The sequence below is a fragment of the Bombus vosnesenskii genome, unplaced genomic scaffold, assembly GCF_011952255.1.
Source record: "Bombus vosnesenskii isolate JDL3184/JDL3185 unplaced genomic scaffold, Bvos_JDL3184-5_v1.1 scf7180000013265, whole genome shotgun sequence".
Taxonomy (NCBI): domain Eukaryota; kingdom Metazoa; phylum Arthropoda; class Insecta; order Hymenoptera; family Apidae; genus Bombus; species Bombus vosnesenskii.
In genome coordinates this window covers 8,028,486-8,047,393 of record NW_022882925.1, presented here as the reverse complement: position 1 = coordinate 8,047,393, position 18,908 = coordinate 8,028,486, and the positions used below count along the sequence as shown (strand labels likewise).

The following is an 18,908-nucleotide window of genomic DNA, read 5'->3' as shown; positions in this document are numbered from 1 at the left end:
TTTAATTGTAATTTGTGAAAATATTTATGGAACTTAATATTGGAATTTTTAATGAAAATGTCTCCTTTTCTGTTTATTTTAAAATGTACGTGGAAGAAGAAATTTCTCTAAAAAACTTTATTTTCTCATTTCAATTTCAACGCGTGTTTCATGTGTTTAACACATCAAGGAAATGTCAAATAAACGTCGTATAATATATTAAAATATGCTATTTACATCGAATATTTCTCCTATATCTTTAGCTACGTATATTGATTTATGGTAGATATTGGAAAATTATTGTAAAACAAAATTAATGTATCGAAAACACCAAAAACTAGCATTCTACGTTTATTAATACTGGACATTGATATTTATTATATCATGCAATTCAATTTATTTCTTGATCTCTTATCTCATTAACATTCCGATCTTGTACAACAAAAGATTTAACAAACACCACTATCACCAGATTATTTATTATCGCTATACTTTCGTACGGTTACAGGCGCTCAATTAACGAGCCTTCCAGTAACAGCAATTTCCTTTTCGCTGCCTGTTACAGTAATGACGATGCAGTAAGTGTATTTTGTGCTTTATGGTTCGTCGTCCATGAAAAGAAATTAATAAGGCCAAGTTGAGTGTCCGATAGCTAAAAATACACACAGATAGTTATTGAAATATTGGTAGACCCATGGTTTTTTAAATACTGTTGTCATCTTCTGCATTCATTCAAATTTTAATTAATTATATATCAATACCATTTGTAAGTTAGAAATTTTTTATATAGAGCTAATGATGGAGAGATAATTAATTCTAAGATAAAACTTTGATATACTGAAAGTCATAGTTTAGTGGATTGAAATAAAATTATAAGAAATATGCTTTGTATTACGTGTTCTATCGGTTAGCTAGAAATCTCCAATGAATGCGACAAGTACGTTTCGTAAAATTTTATTGAACAGTTAAGTCTTGCCTAGTACTAAAGGGATTTACGTCGATACTTTTCTTAGCAAGTAAATATTTCTCTAATTTTTTTGCGGTGCACCGGCCTGTTTACGCTTCGAGGCGTTTGGCATGCTTTATGGAACCCCATAAGCGGATACAACGCTCCACTGCATAGGCATTCATATATTTAATTCATTTCTGACTTTATCTCGATGGTTGCACCGATTCGAGATGCGCTTTATAACAGAGAGAAGTCACGCTGGAGTCTTTTCTTGTTTTTCCTTTAAACATGCCGTTACCGTCGTTTCGGAACATAGAACGATATTGCGTGATACGTTTAATTATTTGTAAATTAAGACTTTGTAATACTCATAAAAAAGGAGATGAAAAAAAAAGATGAGTAAAAATAAAATACCGTAAGTTTGTGTTAACGATCGAAATAAGAAGTTGTAATTCAAAATTTTTATTTAATTGTTTAGTACAACAAAATTTAACTATTAAATGCAACATCATGGTGCATGATTCATTTTATTAAATCTTTGGCGTACAAAAATATATTATATCTTTCTTCAAATATTACTATCTGTACTCTATACGTAAATCTTACTAACATTAAGTAAAAAAAAGAATATTTTATGGTAATCTCAGAATGATGAAAAACAAAAAATCTTTAGCGTCCGAATATATTTCTATATCGACAGTCTCTAAACAATCACTTGTTACAACGTTAAACGTTAATCCGATTAAATAAAAATCAATGAGCATAAAATTAACCGTTAAAAAAACGAACATTAAATATTCCTTTATCATAAACTAAAAAAATAATTAATGTGTTATTTGTACATGTTTTTGTTAACTAGCAATAAGTCGAGTTACATATCCTTCAAGGATACAATATATACTCTGTTATAACGAAAATAAAAACTTAAATACAATACTGCAACAAATAACACTCATACTTCATCACACTAGAATAACGTTATGATAAGAATGAACGGAATGGTTATAAACTCAGTTACTGATAACAATATTGATCTTATAATTAGTTAAAAGGCACTGAAGAAAAGAAGTGAACTGTTTAGTTCTTATTCCTCTGCTATAATTGTACTACTTTCAGAAGATTCGGATTTAATTTTAAGCGGTGAATTAGGAGTGGTGGTATCCGGACTTCCGATACTTGAATCACATTTGTTATTATTTTCTTTATCCTCATTAATAATAGAATTTTCCATCTTTATCTGATTCTTTTCTCTTGATATTCTTAATTTGGGTTTCTTATTAGGATCGAAATGATCTTCAAGGACGATCAATAAATCTTCGATTTTCTTTTCTTCAGTTGAAGTTAATTTTTCCTTAATTAATTTTTCTAAGCCTTCTTTCTTTCCATTATTCCACGCTTCCTGTAACACAAGTTAAATCAGTAATCTTATTAGTTTTATTAGTTTTCAAAATACAATTCTATAGATATTAATATTTTATTTGAATTATACAAACTTGTAATTGAGAATATTCTATGCCTGCTTCGGCGAGCAATCGACGTAAAGGACTAGCATGTTGCCGTTCTCGACGATTCACGCGGAATAGGGCCCCGAAAATAGGTCTTAAAGTATTTTGACGTTCAAATACTATTTTTAATTCTGAAATATATAATACTATATAATAGAATTTTTTCTAATCGATATTTAAACATTTAAATTTTAATTTATTTTATATACCTGCATATTCTTGTTCTTCCATTTCTACTGGCTGAACAAATTCTCTAATGAATTCAACAGTATTTTTCATGGCACTATCACTATCACCACTACCATCTGTTTCATTTCCTTTTGTAACTTCTAGTGAACTCAAGTGTTGTACTATTTGTAAAGCCAAACATGCTCTGTCTTTTGCATTATTTAACTGATTTTCCTTAAATAATAACAATTTCATATTAAAATTATTATAGCGATTTTATATCATTATTAAAACTTATCATCAATGTATTATAATTACACATTCTATAAAACAGATGTTGCTTACTCGATTAAATAAACTTTGAGATAATGTCCTAAGAGTATATGCACGAACTGTGTTTGCACATTTTACTTCTGCGACATTAAATCCATTTGCAAATCCTTTCACAATTTCTTTAAATTTTTCCAAAAGATTATATTTCTTTAAAGATTCAATTAACATAGCAGGAATAACTTTACGTGGTTCATGATAAACTAATATGATACCATCCGCTGCGTCTCCTCTTATAGAGGAAAGCCATGTTAGAAAATCTGTTAATGCAGACACTTCACTTTTAGTTTTTAGTGCCTGTAAAAGAATATAGTGTGTAATACAATCAAATACAGATTAAATACTAATTTTTTGATATTAATGAAATTTTTTACCTTATTAGTTGTACTATCTTTAAGTACACGAAACTTGCCAATAGTTACTATCTTCATATTATGCCTTTTTATAGCCGGAGGATTAAGATCTTTATATGGCATTACATATTGTGAATATGAAGAACTAGGTGTATACCCAGCTATTTGGCATATTTCATCTATAACTTTTTTGCCTGTAGTATCCATATCCCAACCAACTAAACGATAGTTGCCTGGGCCAATACCTATAGTAGATTTCCTTGATGGGATGGATTTCCCATTTTCCATTATTGTTGACGATACCATCTTCTTAAACTAATAATCTGCAAAAAATATAATATAGTTTTCTATTTACACAAAGCAGAATATTTAAAATAATAATATTTCTTATTAATAACAACACAAAATATTCTCAATGGATCAATATAAAAATAGTCCATTAACGTGAATTTTATTAATCAAAATCAATGTTAGTTAATAATGAATGAATATTAATAAAAAACACAATTCGATTCATATACATTATACACATAATAATAAGGATTAAATATTTTTTTTAATTTTTCGTTCTCAATGAATTTATATATATTATTTACATATATAATATCTTCAACATAGAAATTTTATCATTTAAAAATATATAAATTTCGAAAAAATAAAAAAATGTATAAATTTGCGTAGAAACTGTGAGTCTCGGAAGATTTCTTTTAGCAAATGTTTGAAACGAACGCTCAGTTTTTGTACAAGGGCGAGATATTTTGGTACGTGCGTAGAGTAGAAGATTATACATGGTATCGGCAAGGTCGACCTTGAAATTCAATACAGTACACAAATACTTCAGAACAAAAGATTAATGGCTTAGAATACATCCAATAATATCTTACCTTCTACGACAGACTTACAAATTATTTATCAAATAAAAATAATCTCCTATCGCATGCAGCAATTTTTCTTATCCAGAGGCGTTTGTGTAAAGAAGTTCTGTGCCAAGAACAAGGCAACGGAAATATTTATCGGAAATAATGAAACACACGCAGTCTCACGTTTAATAAACTTATTAATATTAATGTCGGGAACAAGAAATTTATCAAAACGAGTGATATGCCACCATCAACAACGATGTAAAAAAAATGACGATCTAACACAGTTGCTATCTTGTTTCGCGACAGGTATATCTACCACTAAGGAAACTGAATGTTATATGGATTTTTGCGATTCCGTGACGTCTATGCAACACGCATTACATATCAGCTCGCGGCGAATCGTGTCACGTATGTAAAACAGATATTCTCATCACACGTGGGTCGATTGCGATTCATGTATAGCCTCGATTTCGATTTAGTTTCCATTAACTCAACGTTAGATTCGTTACATTCGCTCACCGATTCACGTGGTTTCGCAGTTCCGTATTATTCACTGAGTTTCTTGATACGATCACCGAAACTGATGGCAGTACTATAAATCCTTTGTAGATACTGGAAACTACTGGAACGCAACTAAATTCATTTGAACACACGTGCGAAATTGGCAGTAAACCGCCTGCTCGATCATCTGCGCCTGCGTACTCGTTCTTAAGTCACGTGGTTCTAATGTCACTATTAGGTGAAGGAGAGACTGCCAATTGAAGTTGAAGTTCTAGTAGATTTGCTAAAACAGTACGTGAATCAAATTGAAAGGGTTGTGTACATATTTGTTTCTCGTATTTCAATACAGTAGCGTTACTTTTAATCTAACTTTAGCACTATAGTAGTTGGTGAACATTGCAAACGAAACTAGGAAATGTTCGATTAAAAGTATCTCACGTGCATGTAAAATAATAAAGGTGAGATTCGACGAACAATAAACGATTTGATATTCATTCTATAATAAGATATTGAACGTGTTCGAAATGAAAAATGGCGATTAAACGGTACGAACATTAATTTCTCGTGACTCGATGCTTAAATAGTTAGATACCTGTATGAGAACTATCATTGAAATAAATAACTTGATCCACATTCAATTACATTATTTTCTAGTTGAGATTGGCAGATAGACGCTGATTGAAACAAATCAAAAGTGTGTTGCATAGCGACGTGTTCTAAAGATATACGTGTGTCATAGGTATTTAACATGAAAGTGACTGCATAACGGACGGTTGAGCGTAAAAAGAAATTCACGTTTTCGCATATCGGTATCGTTCCCGATGAGATGAATCGTTAAATACTGGTTTGTAAGTAAAATTTATTAGCACGAATCGGCGTGAATCGTACTTCTTATTTATGCGACTGTTACGACGCCTCTGCATAAAGTTCCATTTGCACGTTGCACTCTAGGAAAATTGTTGACGGTAGCGATAAATTGGCCTGCAGCTTATCTCTCGTTATCTGTTATTTATCCTTTTTTAGAGCGGGCCGCACGCTTTGTAGCACTGATAAATTGTTTCAACTGGGTCATCCGTTCGCCACGGTTCGTTTTTGTTTTTCATTTATCCGCGGAATTTCTCCCGTGCTGGTTGTTCCGAATTTATCGAATTCTCCGCGGTGTTTAAACGTGAGAAAATTGGAAGGCGAATTGCGCACGATCAACTATCACTGCATTGAATTTTTTTCTACGACTAAATTCCCATTATAATTCACCTTCATGATACACGTTTCCGTATAATATCATAAGAATAATTGTTTAGGGCGGTAATTACCGTCATTAGATTAATGCATACGCCACAACATGCACAGTAAACGTAATATTACTATTATTTATTATCATTTCTTTCTTGTAGCTAACAAATGTACCATCTATGAAACTTTTTCAAGATGTTCGAGTAAGATCATGTTGAGCAAATTTATACTCATCTTCGTTTATGATAAATTTAGAATGTATTAATTATTCATGGTTTTTTCATTTTCGTAATTGTTTGTAATAAATCTTCGTATATCATAGATTTACTATGCATACATTATTTAGCCTTTTTTATTTATGATTTATATCATTATTGTTGATAAATCTACAACATAAATCCACGATGTAGCTATGATTAATTGCAATAGTTTTCAACTATTTTTGCATATTTTTAATTGAATTGTTAGTATTCTATTTTGCTATGGTAAAAATACAATGATTTTTGAAATATTTTTGTACAATATCTTTGTACATCACTACAAAAGTTTAAATAATTTTATTTCGATATATTATTATCCTGAAAGTTTATAATTGTGAAAGAAATATCAATGATGACGTACAAGTGAAATGGTTAATCATATAGTAGAACGTGAACAATGTGTCACAAATGAGATACGAAAAATACAATAATTAATTAAACATCGAAATTTAAATAAAATAAAAAAAGTCCCTGGAGTTCACGAATTTCAACGTAAAATAAAACTAATCTATTGTAGTTTCGACTACGGCTGAAAGCTTTCTCTCAGCCGTCACGTTCACTTTTTACAATATATGGCAAAGCAAAATCCCATGTAAATAGTAAAAAATATTAAAACGCGCTTGGAGCATTTCGCGTCAGTGGTATTGGTTAATATTCAAGTCTGGTTTCGCTATTTGTGCATGTGTTCGACAGTTTCATATCTGCTCTCTGATAGGAAATGTTGATACTATAAAATTTGAATGAAACGTGGTGAAAGAGGAATCATTCATCCTCGTAGTAATCGTCGTTGATAATAAAGATACGTTAGGTGTAGTCGATGTGATGTGAATATTTTTGAAAGAGAAATAACAAGATATCGACGGGAGAAAAAATGGCAACGACAGAAATTGCGTCTTAACGAAGTCGATGATTTTTCTGAAGCGCTTCACTTGGTATAATGAACATCGTGTTCAAATATCACGATTGCTTTTCAAGTGGATTTCGGCAGCAAAAAAGGGAGAAGGAGGTTGGCGAGGGAATATTGAAACACCTTGATAGGTTGATTAGTATTCAACCTAGCTTCGGCAAACATGATAAAATCGATCATCTCTCTGTATCTCTAGCGGTGCATTTTCTACCCCCGGCTGGTAGAAAAAAAGTAGAGTATTTCATTGAAATTAAAAAATGGCAACGGGAAATGAAACTCGACGTGTGTATGTACATAGGTACGTTTCCGTCGAGATTGAAGGGGTTAACTGCTGAGAAACCTGCTGTTCTTTATTAAGTACGATCATTCGGATAAATTAAAACGGCATATAGTTAAAGTTTCCGGTTAAATAGATCTTTTACTTAAGAATTTCGAAGATTAAATAGATCACAACTATCAAGATAAACGAAGCATCAGAATTCAGTATGGAAAATGGCTGTAGATGGAGAATATCGGAAAACGAATTCTAGATTTACAGGTTTGCTCTTCGTTAATATTCAGTCTATCACCTACAGATGTAATAGTGCCATCAGCAAACATAGTACGAGAGATAAACGCAGAAAAGGGATCAATTAATGCGAGAATCCTGAGTTAAGAATCGTTTTAAAAATTGGAGAAAAATTTCTTTTCATTTAATATTGCAGATGAATCAATAGATCATCGGCTCTAATCCAGTCTACATATACGTAAAATAAATATAGGTAGATAGTAAAAAAAATAGGAAATAGATATGATAAAAGCTGCGAATTTTCACGATAAAATATATTTAATCTTATCAATTCTATGTTTTACGAGCAATCGTATTGAACTGAATACATTTTTGTACTTTCGATACGTATGCTATTGATTCATATAATAGTTTTAATCTTGCATTCGAAGATAAAAATCATTTTCACCTATCGATCAGATATTTCATGACGTAATGTTGTTCATATGATGTGACGTTATGGACGAGATATATCTTGCACACCTTTTCATTAAGATGCGAGATATCTCGTTCATGGCGTAAAAATTAGATCACGAGGTATTCCTTCGCGAACGAGGAATTATTAACGATATTAAATACAGAATGATGTACTGTTACAAACAAATCCTCTTAACGTTACTTTTTTAACGAGTATTAAAACGAATTTAATTTATGTCAAGTTTCATCAATGATTGTTCACATCTTGTTCACAAAATAAAATTAACTTCAAATGATAAAATAATTTTATTTTGTCAAGCTGGATGCTTTTCGCTTTAAATGCCACTCATTTATTGAATTTTTGATTCTGATAGACTAATTAGCCTTTCCATTATGTGATAATATATTAAAAAAATATAATATAAAAACTACCATGCACGGACATGTCAACATTGTTTACTCGAGATTTTCTTCTCATTCTAAGAGCACTATGTATGTTTCTAGGGTTCATTTAGATGTACATTTTGCACGAAACCGAATTTCAACCATAAACAACCATTCAATCCCTTCTGCACTTGTCATTCACATGGAACGCATGAGATGCTCATTCATATCCGACACTTGTGAAATTCATTCACCCTTGTGCTGCATTACATACTGGCTTGCGTAACTCGTTGGAAGTTCACGTGCTCTGTAACTACGTACGTATCGCATGAAATTATAACGAAGGACTTTTTTGTCTCAACTAGAATCAAGTATTTTATGCCTAATTTACTTTTTACACAGAATGTATTATGATTAGAATAATTCTACTTTATATCAAAGGAACGAGTGATAACAGCACGGTGATAAGCTATACAAGTAATTTTAAATGTTAATGGTAAAAGGGAATATCAAATATAATACATAAATGTTGTTAAATTATGCAGTTCCATTGAGAGCACCAGATACGATTTCAAAGGCTCCTTAATTGAATATTTCCATTTCTACGTTTCTAGATTAACGATCATTTATGACGTTAATGTTATATGAGCAATAATATTATGCATTTTTTCGATGTTCCAACTACTTAATAGAAGAAAATTGTTGGAAAAATATTTAATTATCTATGTAGTACGTGGAACTATTTATTGAAAGAATACGTGTACGTATTTCAACATTAAATACGTAATCCACAAACGTACAACGTACAGTCTGGAAATTTAATAGTAATCGATTAATGATAATACAAATATACACAAAAAGGAGAGTGCATGCAATATATAAAATATATATATATATATATAATACTTTTTACAACAATCATATGGTGAAACAAACCTCTATTTAGACTCCACTTCTTATATTTCTATAAATTTAAATTAGCACAAACATCCATCGTTGAATAACGCATCACGAATTATCAGAAATCGCACGTTCAAAATTAATTCGAGACCGGTTACCTCTTCTTCCGCGACGATTTTATTACTTGATCAATTCTCCAAGCCAAACGAACGTAACTCACGTCAACGTTTAATTTAACCATACAATCTAAAGGATCGGTAAAAGAGATTCCGAATAAATGGAAAGACTTACAATACAGAACGATTCCGCCGCAAATTCCGTCGTGGAGGAGGCTGTTACACCGTTGGATCTTGATTACTCTTTCTTTCGATGGATGGACTTCTATGATCGGTCGTTAAAAAACGATTCTTCGCCGCGGTTGCCGCGTACGTGACGCTTTTCTCCTGGATCTCAATTCTTTCTGTTCACCGTGACGCCTTAGTGAACGCCGTGAAACGCAGACAAAAGACCGTTGACTCGACGCACAGATTCCGACAGTCTATTGTTTCCCTTCGTTTTTGGCTCCCTAGCATTATCTTTACTTTTATCTCATTTCCACGCGTTATCCTTCGTTACTCTTTTGTTTTACCAGTTTTCTCCACACGACGCGACGCAACGATGGGCCCCACTCGTACCGCGAACGATCGACTTCGCTCGTATTCGACTCGGTAGCCGCACGCTTTCGCTGATAACGACGCATCGCGTCGTAAGATATCGTGAGATTTGCACGTACCTGCAACGTGTCTGATATACGAGCGATTTGCAACGAGCAGGTGATAAGGTTGCATCGCTCGCGCATTGCGTGCAACCGCGGTTCTTGATGCGCGACAACTTAGGATACGGACATTCTTGGCTATTGGCTCGGGCTTCTGAAGTTTCGCGGTGTTATGATGGAGTACAATGACTCACAAAAGTATTTGAGCCAGGATCCAGAATTAGCAGCTATTTTTAACATTTTTATGGAACTCACTGAGATAAAGTCAATTTTTGTTTAAATAAAAGACTGTGATCTTGACTAAATCTTAAAGGGACCTTGAATGATTATAAATATTAATTGTTAGTTGTTTTGGTTTCGAACAACGATTATAAATAATCGAAATATTTTTGATTGTTAATAACATATAATGAAAAATCTTTTGAGTTCTGTAAATTTTAGACGAAGATTTCTTTTTAATTAATATAAAATTAGAAAAAATGACACTAAAAATATTAAGTACAATTCCGACAAGAGTTACATGCGGTTACATTTCTCTATTTACTTATTAAGAAGTATTTTATAGCGCGTTAAGATATCGAGGAAGATTAATATAAAAAGTAATATAATTTATATGAAAATCACGTGTAACAAGCATTTTAGTTGGTTAATAAGGAAAATGTTGGCAGATGCTGTAGTATGATTTCCAGTTTAGATAAAATCTTTGTTTATTTAGTCTTGGTATGTATAGTTTTACTTCTCGCGTGAAAGCGGTTAATTAGAAAAAGTGATACAAAGTGATAAAAAACAGCTAAAATTAAAAATTTGTAAAGCTAATAATGATCCGAGTATACGGATAAAATACATTTAATAAGAACACGTTACATACGAGGAACTGAATTCATATAATTAGAACTTTTCATGACATTATAATTTATGGAGGAAGTCTATTATTATGGCGTGGTAAAAGTCAGTATTAATGGATAAAATCACTTCTTTTTTTACACAGTAAATGGCAATCAGTATGTTTCATTCCTAGACTTTTCATGAAATTGGAAATTGTGATAAGGAAATACACGTAATTGCTCTAAATTTATATCCTAAAAAATAAAATACGTTCGACACCAACATATAAAACTGAAGAGAATTAAAAAATTATATCCAGATTCTGAGTAGATACATTTTGCAATTTAATAAAAGAGTATGATACGAATAATAGAGAAAATTGTACGTAAGTAATAATTATTTGGGACACTATTTATTTGAATTTCTGAATAAATTTAAAGTCTGACTCACACAGCAACCTGTTCAGTTTACTAAATTTAAAGTTCTTTTCAATATACAATTATAAAATAGGAAGATTGAAAACGCATTTATATCTACGAATAATATCAGCTTTATATATTTTCTATATTTTTAAGAAAAATTTTCTATAGCACTTGAGTTTTTCTTCCTATCAATACGGGGATTTTCTGTCACGTTGACAGATTAAACACGTGAAGAGGAAAAAAGGAATATATTGAAAGTGAACGGCGAACGATATTGCGTCCCTTTATTCAATACACTCTCAATAAACTCTGTTTTATGTGGAGGAAGGTTGTTTGCATTTTTATTGGTTTAATTGTTCGTATTAAATAAAATACGAAGATAAATGAAATCAGTAAGACGAAGTTTCTGTCTTCGGCCGTACTATCTACGTATTTAACGGTTTCTTGTGTATCAGAAGTTTGATAAATTATACAGTTGTCGCTTGCGAATAGAAACTTCACGACGTGATATACATTATTGAACGCGATAATAGAATTTGTGAACGGTATTACGTATTGTGTGATAAGCATGCAACTTCCAGAATTGTAATGAAGCGATAAAATCGCGTCGCGTGTTATGTGCATCGAATTTTTTCTATTTGGAGAGGGTGCTCGTGGAACACATTTATTAATATAATTACGGTTATTATTTACCTAATACCTATTTTATTCCTGGATACTGTTCGAATAAGTCACTGTAATAAGAACTGTACTATTTTCGTAATACGATTCTTATTGGGTCGCCCGGGAAGTTCGTTTTGATCTTTAAGGAATTTAGTCGACATGAAAGATCATATTGAAAAGTTTTTTGCCGAAAAACCTGAAAGGCTCTGGATGGATGGAATATTCAGGTTGCGTGAAAGATGGAGAAAGGTTGTGGAACAAAATGGCACCTATATAATTCAATAAATGTATATCGAATCGAAATGCAAATCGGGATGAACTTTCCGAGCGAGCTAATAAATTCTTAGTATTAAATGACTGACTGATAGACTGAAAATCAATAGTAATTCATAGCAATATCACATAACAGTTACTTTCAATGATACATTAGATATTACTCAAATAAATGCAATCCAAAGCTAATCCAATAGATAAGAAAAATCTTATCTTTTAACACGATAATCGTATATCCTATTTTTCTATCTAATTTCTTAAAATGCATCGAACGTTCGCCTACAAACATGAAATACGTAGTAATATGTTATTTAAATTATCAACGCGATAGCCAGACTTATAAATAAAGCAGAAACATGCAAGGGTTTATCTGGTAATTATGTAATACGACCTTGTTATTTAATAACAAGTGGGTAATCCCCTATATTTCTTTTTTAACTTCAAAAATGTTGCAGAAATATATGTGCGACAAAATTATCATATTTTCCGAACCTTATCGTTTCGCCGACTACTTCTTATTTTTTAATAGAATATGTTGTTTTGTAATGCAATAATTATGTGACTGACGTTTGTGGTTTACACACGCATTTATCATGACACGAGATGCGGGCAATCGAATAATTGATAAGGGCGTTACTTTTCCTCTGCTTTACGAGACATTTCTTGTAAAAGTGCATATTTTTGTGCGTAACACATGAAAATAATATTTGACATTTAAAAAAGCATATATTTATAAATACATTATATGTATAGAAAACCGGAAATTTGTAAAAGAATGATCTGATTCGCCTTTACTGTGTTTTAGAATTTCAAACATTCCTGCAAGTTGTTTCGTTTGCCCGTCTTAAATAGATTATCTCATGTTCTTCAGAAAGAAATATCGATTTTCCTCTATTGCAATATTTATTGAGTCATTTATCTGCGCGTAAACGTAAGTAAAGGTCAATCTTGTTTTGTCACTTCTTATATCGATAAACTGCTCTGATACGTTAAGAAAATAAATTAACTATTGAAATCGCGTCACTATAATTTTCGCAACTTTTACGAAATTAGCTTTTAATAATAGAATGGACATTTATTTAAATTGTCATAAATCTAATGAAATAATCATAAGCTACGCAAACAATGTTACAAATTATAATTAAAATCGCATTAAAAAACCATATAGCGATATCACAGATTATTTGTTACAGATTTATCACGTAGCTAATTATATAATGTCAGTTTTTACAACAAGGAGAATTGAACATAATAGAGTTTGAGAAGATAATAAATCTTCTAGGCTTCGAAGCCTAGAGTTACCTAAGCCACTAACAGTGAAATGCAATTATTACGGTGCACGATATTTAAAATGCAATTAAAAATCTTAGAAACACCTATGAAATCGTTGATTGCTGACGCGATAGTTGTAAAATTTCCATAATGAAACGATAACAGGTAGTTATAATGTTGGAAACATTTCCAGAAGTATATATTAACGTTCATGAATGGCGAGTGGTAAATTCGCATGAAAATGAACGATTTAAATAATAATAACTAATAATGGCGATAATATCGCGTAGCAAATGTATCGAAAATAATGTTACGGCCGTTGCGTTGATACCTAGATTCGTGTATCGCGAAAACAATCACGAGACGTATATTACATACATATTTAAGTTGGCAAAATTACAAAAACGATTACGTTTCATGATGTGTAATAAATAAATACCGAAACACGATATCAAGACACATTGTGTAACAGAGTTATCAGGTAAACAGCCGCGGCAATGCATTTCCTTTGTAAATGCATTCTAATTCTGGAAACAAATTGGTGCTTTTAGCGACATTAAAACGGTCCCATTAATCGTATACTTGATACATTTCATGTGCCTCGAGTTGCATAGTAATGACATACAGATATAACTTTACGTTTGCACCGAAGAAACGTCGTACAATTTGTAATCCAACTTGTGTATGTCTACGTTGAGAATTACGAAATAAATTTAATCGAATGCGCTCGCGATTTTTACGAAGCTTCGTTGAAACGATAAAATCATCCTGTCTGTCTGCCTCTACTTTTGCGCATAAAATACGGTTGCGTAGGAAGTGAATTAAGTTTGAATTTTTATGAACCTTTTTAAATAGAAATGCCGAATTACGAAAAGATATATTCGTCAACGAATATGTGTAGGTGGATTATTCAAACTTTCAGCCAATCTTCTGCAAAAATTGTCGCCCTACATTTTCGATTTATTTCTGCGCAAGCAATTACCTTTTCTCTTCATCATACCATCAATCCTGTTATCGTGCGTATTGTACAAAATTTCGGTTTCCCACGTATGCGTAAGAGCAGGAAAATCACATTCCAAAAACAGTGTTGGAATTATTCAGTGCAATTAATAACCGACAATTAATACTGAAATATTTGATTATCAATCGTGATTAACAATACAGTTTTTACTCGACATATTGTCATTGAAATTCGATCCGATTTAATAAAATTTAAGTATCCAAATACGTAACGAAATACGACGAGAACGTTAGAATGAGAATTAGTTAACAATCTATAAAGTCAATTATGAAAATTATCTATCGATCGGCTTTCCTGATTCATTCTTTCTAACGATCATTAATAATAATTTCTATCTATCCAACAAATCCAACAAATTAGATAGTTTTCTCAATATTAAAAATTGGATACTAGCGTCGTAATCCTTGATCAAATGAAAAAAGGAATTTCCCCGAGTTCCATTCTTGTTGAACAGTGATCAGCGTGCAACAATGAAGAACTCTTTCCCGCCTTCCCTTCTCACGGATCAAGAGGCGTTCTTACTTTTCTTTTAATTAAAAGTAGTTACCTAGCGCGGCCCAAGTCAATTCAAACAGAAACTTTAATCACTTCACGACCGGTGTGGATTTTAAAAGAAAGTTGCGATTTTTGATCAACACGATGGGGAGGCAAACTTCCCGGTTCGTGTCATTCGCAACTGTTCGTACTGTCGACATCGATTGATTTATCGCGAACGTTCAGATATAACACAACTGGAATCGAGTCAGGTACCGAGCTCGGTTCCAAATGCCAATTTTACCATTTACCGCTTACTGCTTACCGTTTACGGTTCTTTGTATGTTCATGGTCTTAGTCTCTTTAATCGTGAAAAGACAAACGCGCTTGTATTATCGACTCGTACAAAGCATGCAGCGTGTTGTTCGTTTGTTGGTATAATTAGCACGTGGCGCTATATACATTCTAATATACACAGTGTACCGTGTGGGCGTGTACTAGAATAACTTGACTACGCGACCACTGATATTATAGCTGGTGGAAAATCTGGTGGTGTTTCTATCCCTGGCTCTTGTCTTGCTCTTAACATTCGATATTAGTTCATTTGGCTTGCCTAACTTTAGCACGGCGAATCGTCCTTCGTCTGTCTGATTATTATCTGATTATAATTGTTTGTTCGAGCGAGATATCTTTTGGGAAAACTGTTATAGCGATATTGCAGGTATTATATCGTGGTAGTTGGTGAATGATAAATTACGTAGGTAGAAAATAAAAAATATGAAGGATAAAAACACGCGTTTGTTAATTTTTATGCGTATGCAGGATGTTCATCGTAACGATGATCATAATCTGTCAGCATTTCTCTTAATCTGATAAAAAGATGTTTCGAACAAAATTTAATCAGTTGGCAATTGACAAAATGTTGTATTTAATTAAATATGGAGATGATCATGGCTCTTTAAAATGGTGCTTCTTTTAATCATTTGCTATGATAAATTCTATAGTTCATGGCATAATTTCTACTTTGAGAAATGTCAGCAGAAAGAAATATGTATATGGTAAAAAGTGTATTAGACTGATTAGCTCTTGACATATGATATAAAATAGGTACATAGATTAGGTACTGTTTTATTTAAGTATTTTACGCTATATTGCAATATCCTTAAAAAATGAAATAAATTATAAATCGTGGAATTTATGTACACAATTTTCCAATACAAAGATTATTTTTTATCTCTTCTTTATATCATTTGTCACTTAAACTACTACAGTCCGAAATAAAACGTAGTTTTTATTCGATACCGTGTAGCTTCTACTGCCATTTAGATTTTTACTTTTAAATTCGTATAAAAACTTCTATTTGAATATTCAATCTCCATGCGTTTTTGATTTTAGGATTCTTCTTTTTGCGTTTTCTGGTACATGTAACAGAATAAATAAATAAGTAGTATTTTTTGTAGCGGTACTATTATAATATAACTATAGTTCTCCTTTTTTAATGATTTGTTTTCGATGTGTTATACAGCGTTCATAAATGACATATTAAACGGAGAATAATTTAGATGTAAAATAGTCCGATACAAAGTTTAGAAGAAATAGTGTTATTTATAATAAAATTCTCTTTTAAATCATGTAACAGTATATAAAAAACAAAAAAAGAGTATAAAACGAGAAAAATAAAAACAGGTAGTAAAACTACGAGAGTGGCATAAAATAGTTTTCAACGCGTCTCTCTTTCCTTTTTAAAATACCGATTCAAAATCTCATGTTTTTCCAGCCATGACGTCTGGCCCGTTTTTGTTTTTCCGGTTTGCGTTTTTCGATATAAAAAGATTGCATCAAATTTTTGTTGAACGAGCATAGAGTGTGGTGCTCGTGAGCGAAAAGCTGTGAAAATTGTCACAGGTTTTGTTTTTGGAAAAAAAGAAAACTATTCAGATACAGGAACCAAGATAATAATAGTTTATGATATGATAGATGTACATCTGAATAGTTTTCATTGCAATAGTTTTCATTAGAAAAGATAATAAAATCACCCAAACAAGATGCCACAATGAAAATATAATGAAATATTAAATCTTGCAGTTTGCATTTAAGTATGAAGTTAATGAAATACAATGCAGCATGTGTGTGCCTAATCTTTACATAAACATATATGGTAATATATACAGTGTGACCCATTTGGAGTGATACATGTAATTACCTCCTAAAATACTCGCTATGCAAAGAAATGTTTGAAATTCATAAAACTTACTTTATTTCGAAGGACATTTTATGATGGTCAAAAATTAGTAATTATTTAGTAAGCTGCTTCAAAATGTTGTAGAAATTAACATCTTGAACAATCAATGAATCAACATCTTTCTTTCGCAAATTACCGCCGGACTTTTCTTCGTTACCTTCGGCTATGGGAAAGAAAAAGCGTCAACACTTAAAGGTGCCATAAATTTAAGCCCTCACCCGCATGGTGGTAGGCCAGCAGTCCCGACGTCTTGCGATTGTGATGTCTGAAAACGCAAGGCTTCGATTGCTTGCGAGGCTCGTAGCGATTGCTTGAATTCTGTTATCCTTGGTTCTAGGGAGAGATAACGAAGTCGCTTGATGGTGTCGAAGGCAACAAACGATCTCGAATGACCTTGAAAAGTAAGAGATTATAGATCGATGAATTCGTCACGGAATAGGTTACACACTTATCTGCACAAAAACATATAGTTCTGCAAAATGCATAAAAAAAACAAGGATCACTTTGAAATTTGCAAGATACATCTACCTAGATAACATTTGTGATCATCGCAAGATGCCTCACTCGAAATAAGCTAAGCTTTGCTTGAAACATTTTTTCGCATAATGAATAATAGTTTTTGGGAGATAATTGCGTGTACCACTTGAAATAGTGTCACCTCGTATATACGTACATAACGTCTAAATATGATAGAAAAATTATAATACGTACAGACAGATCGTGGTATCCTCTCGTTAAGTTTCCGAGCTGATTTCGAACGACGTTGGTCTCCTCCACGCAAGCTGGTCATCTCTGCAGCCTGTGCCAGGCACATTGTCGACATGTCGTTACTTGGGTTCTGGTCAGCACGTGGATTTTATGCGATTTTACTCGCACAATTACCGCACACCGCCCCAGAAATCTGTGGTTTTCGTGGTCGATCGTTAGGACTAGCGACCACCCGCTCGCGTAATTAATTCTGTTCATTGCAATTTATGTTCTTCTTTCACTGTTTTCTTCCAGTTCCATTTATTGTTAAATGCTGTTGTTTATTGCCGAACGGTCCATGAAATTTTTCAGGGAAAATATCAGCTTAAAAGTTGGACATTTTTGTCAAAATATTCTGTCGTTTAACGAGGGAGAAGCACGTAGGAGTTCCAAAAAATAATTATGTGATAGAAAGATAAAAAGAAGACAATTGACGGCAATTGCATGTCCATTCGTAATATTTATTCATAAGATTCGCTTTATTTATAATATTCGCTCGCTGAAAAATCCCTGAAGCATTAAGAATTAATTTAATTGAATTAGCATACGATATCCATCAGCTGTTCTCGGAATAGTCGGCTTTACTGTTTGACGCAATTACTAGCGATTAACAGTTTAATAAAGGATGTACGTTCCTTATGTGGTTAGTATGTAAATATTAATTATCCTAAATGCTCTACTAAATGTAATAGATGTTTTAACATAAATATTAAAGAACAACTAACTCAATAACATTACTATATATAAATCTTTCGTAATGTTTGAATATTAACGCTATTGTACATAATAACATAAAATATTCTGGTCGCTTGGAATTTTTCTGCGAACCTCGATAATATTACACGGAGATGGTATCCCACTGGGGGTAACCACCCACATGATAATCTAACAGCTAAAAAACTCTACCAAATGTCCAAAC

General features: G+C 32.3%; 1 protein-coding gene and 1 long non-coding RNA gene across 6 annotated transcripts in view; one reads left to right on the top strand and one right to left on the bottom strand.

The window, feature by feature from the left end:
* Positions 1-1,416: 1,416 nt before the first annotated feature.
* On the bottom strand, positions 1,417-10,003 carry LOC117243295 (maternal protein exuperantia). 3 transcript variants are annotated; one of them, XM_033510657.1, is made up of 6 exons: positions 9,588-10,003; positions 3,306-3,607; positions 2,947-3,228; positions 2,643-2,835; positions 2,422-2,564; positions 1,417-2,327 (listed from the first exon to the last, which is right to left on the bottom strand). In XM_033510657.1, exons 2-6 carry the CDS (start codon positions 3,588-3,590, stop codon positions 2,013-2,015), a joined length of 1,218 nt encoding a protein of 405 aa, XP_033366548.1. In that variant the 5' UTR covers positions 3,591-3,607; positions 9,588-10,003; the 3' UTR covers positions 1,417-2,012. The 3 variants fall into 3 exon arrangements, with proteins under 3 accessions (XP_033366548.1, XP_033366546.1, XP_033366547.1); XM_033510655.1 differs by lacking the exon at positions 9,588-10,003 and adding an exon at positions 4,667-4,807; XM_033510656.1 differs by lacking the exon at positions 9,588-10,003 and adding an exon at positions 4,169-4,467.
* Positions 4,928-18,908, top strand: part of LOC117243298 — a 64,541-nt gene continuing 50,560 nt past the window's right edge. For all 3 annotated transcript variants that reach the window (XR_004495432.1, XR_004495431.1, XR_004495430.1), the window contains exon 1: positions 4,928-5,496. This is a non-coding gene — a long non-coding RNA (uncharacterized LOC117243298). The remainder of the gene's footprint in view (positions 5,497-18,908) is intronic.